Raw genomic sequence first — 7,584 nt, 5'->3', positions numbered from 1 at the left:
ATCTTGTAACAGAAATAAGTTTAAAGTTTTTTAAGACAAAAAAATAAGTTTCCGTTTAATTTACAGTTTTCTAAATTTGCGTATTAAAATGTGAGTTCACATAAACAACCACAGTCTTATTCGGTTATGATTCTACTTTTTTTTTTTAGATGCAAATGGTATTGTTAAAGGGTTAACACGTCCTACAACCTTTTCGCTCGCATCGGTACTTGCAATTTCAATTGTGCACGTACTTCGTATATACTCAATGGAGTACCTTTTCAATGGCACATTTTTCCTAGGATTTCTCTGCGTTCGCACGAAACATTTCTTACTCGAACATTCTCTGTGACGTTTCAAATGGTACAGGGAGTTGATTTTTAGATAATGACCCGTTTTAAGTAAAATAGTAGGCACGAGTAAATTACGTACGATTGACTCTTTGATAAAAATCATATCATGAAGTGTATTTTCCGGGTCCAGAGAGAATCCTTCGTCTTCTTTCGAAAATGTTACAGTAATATGAGTATCCCTTCAATGATTCTAAGTAGTCAATTTCTGTTGACTTGACTATGGCAGAACTTCATCACAAAGAAAAATGAAAAATTCAACAATTATTTTCCACGAATAAAAATCCTTTCGTTAGTATTGAAATTGCTATTGTAATAACACAAATTCGCCATTAACATTCTACGCTACTTAAAATTCTTATAAACATTACCATCATGAAATCGATTAAGAATTCAAAATACAATCTTTCATTACAATTCCGTATTACCTTCTCCGTTTGTGATGTCAAAGTCGATACAAAAAGGCAGTCGTTCGCTCGAAGTCGTGAACAGCCGATCGATTCTCGCCTAAAACCGGCGGGTACACGAATTTCGAGGCGACACGAAACGTCCGGGGAATGCAAAAAGAAAAGGTCGAAGACGAAGGAGACACTCGTATAATCGCGGAGCGAGTCGTTCCATCGGATCGTTCGTTCGTCCTGCCAATTCCTTGGCACGTTTGCACCGAGATTACGAAATCACCGCGAAGAAGGTCGCCCCGTATAGCGAATCGGCTCCCCGCGAATGCATCTGATACGGATCTTGTATATTGCTTTCGATATTTCCCTTAAACAATGAAGGCTTCACGTCTCCACCGTTTCCTGCTAATTGTTCGAACAATTATCCTTAAACGCGTGCACGCGACGACGTTGATGCAACGAAACGAAAACGAAATAATAAAGGAAACGAATGAACTCTTACGTAGTTAGTTTAAGTAGACATTTAGACGCAAGGCTGATCTACGGTCACGAGAGGATTAAGATCGAACTTGTGCCCGAGTATCGCTCGAACTGGTTAAACAGGCATCGTTCTTGTTCTTGACGAGGAGGGACACACGATTTTTACGGCTGACCGAGTCCAATTTAGTAATATATTCCGGGAATTCTTAGAAAAGTCTCTATGTAACACGATTACGTTCATCAATATTGTTATTCGTGAGAAAATTGCTAGGTTCGTAATTTAATTAAAAAATTTCCAGTTCCATTCAATTTTGCGTTATGTGATAAAAAATATCGAAGGGATAATAATTACGACAGATTACTCAGAACTGAATGTGGATAATTCATACGTATACGAAAGAGACTTTTCTAGTTTTCTACACTTCAAAGTCTAAGAACGCGAAAGTACGCTAAAAGTGTCATCATCTACGAATAGATAGATATAAAAAAGAACAAATTTTTTCACGTTCTCACGCGATCACAGATTTCGTCGATTATTCCACCGAATTGTTCACTCTAGTTTCTTGTTCTATGCGTTACTTTCGTTTTGTATGGAAAAAAAATTCTAAACTCTAAAAGAGATTTTAATGATTCTACGATCGGGCTCGGTTGGATCCTCATGGCTCCCTGCGCTGAATGCTCAGCGCTCTTTGCATGCTCCTCATGATCGACGCGTGGTTCGTACTGGCGCGTTTGAAACTCGTTCTCACTTGTCTGTACATCGAAAGGGATGCTCTTTGTTCCACAAGACCCATCGCGCTGTCGCTCGTTCGTCTCTGAACACGAGCACAAAACAGATAAGTTTCGAGTGTTCGTTGCTGGTCTGTCTGTGTTGCCATAGACCCGACCATTTTAAGCTTGGGAACTCGGACATTTGAAAAGAAACATTGATTAACCACGAATATCGATGTTTTATTTTGATCCTTCCACAGGGTCCGTACGAATTTTGAAAAATTATTGGTGAATAATTCGAAGATGTCAAGACAGTTGAATCATTCTGTTTGTAATGAGTGGACTGCGGATTTTTATGCAAAATGACATTTTATAAAGTACCTCTCCAGAAATATTACACGTCGGACTAGTTATTATATGTATCTAAAGAATGTTTTGTTTCAAATGTAAAGTAGAAGTCTGGTTTGCTTCTCGAAGTCAGTGTGACGTTCATCTGAAGTATACTTCTAATATTACTTCTCTAAGCATCGGCTCTGAACGATGCTCTATGAATGCTTGGAAAATATAAAATGGAAAGATCTATTTAGAGAACAAAGAAGGTCTTACTGTCGAAGTAAAACGTGAACTTGTGTATTACAATTGTATTTAAAAAACTAGTAAAAGTTACTTGCACCGATGTTCATAATTTCGTTTCACTGTGAAAGGATTAAGATAAAATCAAACACTATCTAAAATACAGGTTTCCAATGGAAAATCGAATCGTATTGTTACATGGACGAATTAATTAATCACCCACAGAATTGCAACCGGGAAAAAAAACGAAAAAAAATGAAAAAAAAAAACGAAAAGAAAACGGTGAATGAACACAAAAAAACGTTGCTCAACAAGGTTAATCAACGACGGATGGTTAATTTCAACAAAGTTAATTGCAATCCTTTCCTCCTTTGAAGCACACACGCAACGCAGAACGAGACATGTCTGTATGCCGGTTTAACAGCTCGTGAACGATCATCGAGAGGGCACGGAGGCGTTGCGACAAAGAGAAGCATGTAAGAAGAGAATTATTTTCGACTCGTCGCTCGGAGTGATTCATGTTAACCCATTAACAGTCGAATAAAATTACGACTTGTGGCAAAAGCTTTGTATATTTTAATACATACTAATAATAATTTAATATATAATATATATTTTCTTTACTATAATAAAACTAAACTACTTCTATCCAGGATAAAAAATGTAAAAAAAAAAAAAACATGTTTTGCACATATTGTTTTAATAATTACGTCGTGGCCGAGTCTCAAAGGGGATAAACTGTTAATGGGTTAAACAGACGAGCGTTCCTTTCGATTCGTCGAGACCTCTCAAAACACAAAATTATGAGCATTGGCACGATTTTATCCTCGAAACGTGTAACCATCGATCCACGATATATTTCGCCTCTTAATCCTCCCTTGTGATCTCCCCCGTCATCTTGAGAGAGATCCTTTCTCTACTACCACGTGCAAGCATTGAAATCACTCGCTGAATACTCGAACGTACGTTGCGATATGTTCGTTAAAAAAATATCACACTTTCAAGATCGCTAATAAAGACTGTTACTGTCCCCCCATCCCTCGTGTTAATGGCTACGATAACAATAGTGATATTACATTGTACTCCTGGAAGAGTATCGAGTTAACAAAGCTACGAGTTTAGCAAGCTTCACCCTCTCCCCTCTCTCTCTCGGCCGCCGGTCTGAATCCGCGAAAAAACAGCACGATCGACGCGTGATTCAGCCATTGGAACTGGGAAATCGTTTTTCTTTATCGGTTTATTGGTTCCGAGAAAGTGTATTGATTGAGATGCATTTGTACTAAATCAGAAATAGAACTTAATCAGACATTTAAGATCCATAAATTTTCGCATGATACGAAATACAATTGTACAGGTTAGACAATAATTTGTGGAACGTCAGAAAAAGATTTTATTTTTTAAAATAAATCGAATATGATACGTGGTCTTGGCTAGATATTAATATTATGCTTGTTATTAACCGAAAGATTCTTAAATAAAAAGTAGGTGAACTAATTGTCACTATGAGTATTAAAATACAAAATTACTTTTATCTGAAACGAAAGTCCGTACGATAAAGATTCATATTGTAATTCGAAATATATTTTGCGGTATAGAAATGACCATTGGAACGCTTCCACGTTGCAGACAATTCTGAATTTCAATGGCTGAATCGAGAATGAAAAAAAAAAAACAGCAGCAGAAAAGACATCGATTTCCCGTCTTATTAATTGTCGTTGTACATCGATTTACAGGGGAATAATGAAATAGGAATAAAATACGTCGACAGGTAAAGAGAGGATAGCGATCCTAACACCATAAAGCGAGAGAATTAAAAAAAAAAATCATAGAGAGCGAGAGACATCACGGCTGAAGGCTGTCAAAAAGAATTCATCGAAGTTATACACATATATATGTATGTATATATATATATACGTGAAATTGAACAACATTTTGGTTTTTCAAAACGTTCACGATAACTCTCACGCCTATTATTAAATATTAGCAACGCGTTTACATATTTTCTGCGACTACTGGAACCTCTCTCTCTTTTTTTCTTCTATACACATATAAACTTCTTGTTCATTCATGTATATATATATACATGTATATCCGTACACAGTAAAATCGGAATTCCGTTAATCACTCTTACGTCTGTCGTATCGCGTATAATACAGTTTGCGCAGTTGTATTTATAATATGCGTCTGGATGGCCAATGACTTCTCCGACCGCTTCGAAAATTTCATTTCTTTAAACGAGACTTCAAAGGCTTTTTAATCTCATCTATCCACGTATACATTTATCGATAGTTCGATACCATCGATGATTCGTCGAAAAAGATATCTAAAATGAAACTAACTTCGTATCAAGAATGCTAGACAACCCTGAAGAAATATCGAAGATACACCAACGCTCGGATTAGCGTAACCAGATTCCGACTTCTACGGATCGCTAAACCGGGGAACACTTGAACGTATCTTGATATCGGGGAACACTTGAACTCGTCTTGATATCCACTGAGCAAGAATACTGAATCACAGAAGATAATGAGCAAAAATAATCACTAATATTTAACTTCATTAATTATTAATCAATCTAATTCCCTTTTTCTATTATACTCTTAATCTAATCAGAAGATAAAACTATCACAATATTACTAATTCCCGTTTTTATATCGTACAAAAATCTCCCAAACACGACGATTCCGATTGTTCGAGCTTGCCCGGGAGTTCATTGGCCAACCGATAAATAATGTCGGTATACACGTTTCGTTTAAATGTGTACATATGTATAATTTATATGTATAATTACGTACAGAAGGACAGATAGAACGCGAGACACACACACACATATATATATAGATATGTAAATATATATATATGTATATAGGTACATGTACACGATCGATGGCTAACATCGTTAATCGTAATACAAAAACGGGACTGAGGGCTGCAACCCTAATCGGATCGTGTTTATTTACATCTATTTCCCATAACCCTTTTTTTTCAACTAAATTTCACGTTCGTCCAATGGTACGCGATCTACGGCTCGGCGTTCACAATTATTAACCGGACGTAACGAGAGGTAATTGTTAGTCACGATAAAGAGGTAATGAGTGGATACGACACAATCGACGGTCTCTCTCTTGTCGGGTTGAACCTGTATCGCTCGCGTGAGGTCAGTGGATTCGATAACGACATGTTTTTCCAGCCGAGACACAGAGGAATAGAGCGAACCAGTTAACCGTGATAACAGAGTATTGTGCTTCGGGTGATCGGCGTTCTCTTAAACGTGGACAGAAATTTAATTGTCGATTTAACTGTCCTTATTGAACTACCAAAACTGACGAGCCTTTGATCTATACTTCTTCCATTCAAAAGTCTGGCCTCACAAGTGAAACGTTTGCTTATTGTGAATATTTTTTTTTTGATAGCACACGATATTCTTTGGGGTACACAAACTTGAAACTGTTTTATAATATTAACATCGATAATATACATTGTCATCCAGAAGTTTTCGGAGTTTACATTTGAATTGTATTATACAGCTTCGTGTCAGAGGAAGTAATTCTAGAATATTTCTGGATCTTTAAAACCTTCTTTTGTCGAAGGTTCAGATGATATATTACTGCAGGTTGAAGTGTATTATTATTGCATATTTTTAAGCTTTAAACAGATATCTACCACAATTTTTATCATGAATCTCCAACGAATCTGACCTTCCTTTAGCCACAGAACAATTTTACACGACGAATGTGCCCAGACTCTTGAACGATCCTCTAGAAATATACCGAATCGTGAGACTTACAATTCAAACATATTTAAAGGATTCTATTAACACATTTCAATTCCACGTTTATCCAAACACCGACGACAAGAAACAGAACAGCTCGAACGAATTTCCGCGCGTTAGTCGAATCTCGACTGATACAGTCTTCTAATACTGTAGGCCGTGGCACCGTATCACGATGTATAATCGATTTTCGGCCTGGCCGAAAGCTTGAAAATCTCCAACGAATTCCATCGAGTCGCGAATACATACAGGATTAAATGCACACACGTCGGACGATAAATACACTTCCGCAAGCTCGGGAATCGAGACAAATTATCGGTCTCGTGAAGCTAAAACCGATCGAGTACATTTCGAGCGGACAAAACGATTAAGTACAGAGAGCCACGGGGCCATACAATTGGTTATTCTTCTATAGGACACAGAAACACGGCGGTTAAAGTTGACACCTTGCATGTACAGTACCATTCATAAATATTAGGACACATTGTCGTTCGATTTTTTAACTATTCTAACTCCATTTTTCAAAAAAATTTAGTTCATCAATCTACGCATGTCTCATTGGTCCAGATTCACCATAATATAAAGAAAATTCAACCTTGAAAATAATTCAATAAATAGCTATAATAAGTATTATAATAAATAGCTATTCGGTAGATGATATTGTAGTGTGTTTGATTATTTCACTACTGTCCTGCTTCTAGAATATTAAACTTCGTAAACTTCAAGCTCAATTTTCTCAGTGTAGATACTAGTGGAGATAGAACAATTAAGAGTTAGAGATATAATTTTTCTAATGACCAGGTGTCCTAGTACTTATGAACGGCAGTGTATGTCGTCGAATATTCTCGATCGAATTCATCTCGATTCACGGAAAAACGATTCCACACACACAATCCCCCTACCCAGATTGTTCGTGACTGTTGCCTATCCGCTGACCTATTCCCCCTTTGTTTATTCCGTTTCATCGTTTCGTTTTCCGAAGAGATTCGTCCCTACGACGGCGCAGGCCACCCAAAACGGCCACACAGAACCGACTGAAGGTTTACAGGGCGGAGTTGGAGTCATTCACTCGCGCTGCAGTATCTCCTGATTTGAGGAAATAGAGAAAGGCTTTCAGATTGGCGCTAGATCGCCTCGTGTGGAGCGTTCCAAAGCGTTTCGTGTGACTGTCATTCTTTCGCGCGGGAATCGGATCGATGCGAAACCGATGGAATGTGTGGACGCGATGTTCTTTAGTCGATTAGCTTCTTTTCCCGTTCCACGAGTACTGGAACTGAAGTCGTTACGAAATTCGTTTCTTTCGTATACTATCACTTTAACA

At 37.5% G+C, this 7,584-nt stretch overlaps 1 protein-coding gene across 1 annotated transcript in view; it reads right to left on the bottom strand.

Moving 5' to 3' along the window:
- Positions 1-1,852: 1,852 nt before the first annotated feature.
- Positions 1,853-7,584, bottom strand: part of LOC107189123 (phosphatidylinositol 4-phosphate 5-kinase type-1 gamma-like) — a 35,399-nt gene continuing 29,667 nt past the window's right edge. Inside the window, exon 18 of the mRNA XM_015577597.1 lies at positions 1,853-2,022. Coding sequence (XP_015433083.1) covers positions 1,864-2,022 — 159 coding nt within the window. The 3' untranslated portion in view covers positions 1,853-1,863. The remainder of the gene's footprint in view (positions 2,023-7,584) is intronic.

Source organism: Dufourea novaeangliae, unplaced genomic scaffold (assembly GCF_001272555.1).
Source record: "Dufourea novaeangliae isolate 0120121106 unplaced genomic scaffold, ASM127255v1 scaffold125, whole genome shotgun sequence".
NCBI lineage: Eukaryota > Metazoa > Arthropoda > Insecta > Hymenoptera > Halictidae > Dufourea > Dufourea novaeangliae.
This window is presented reverse-complemented; position numbering and strand designations above follow the sequence as displayed.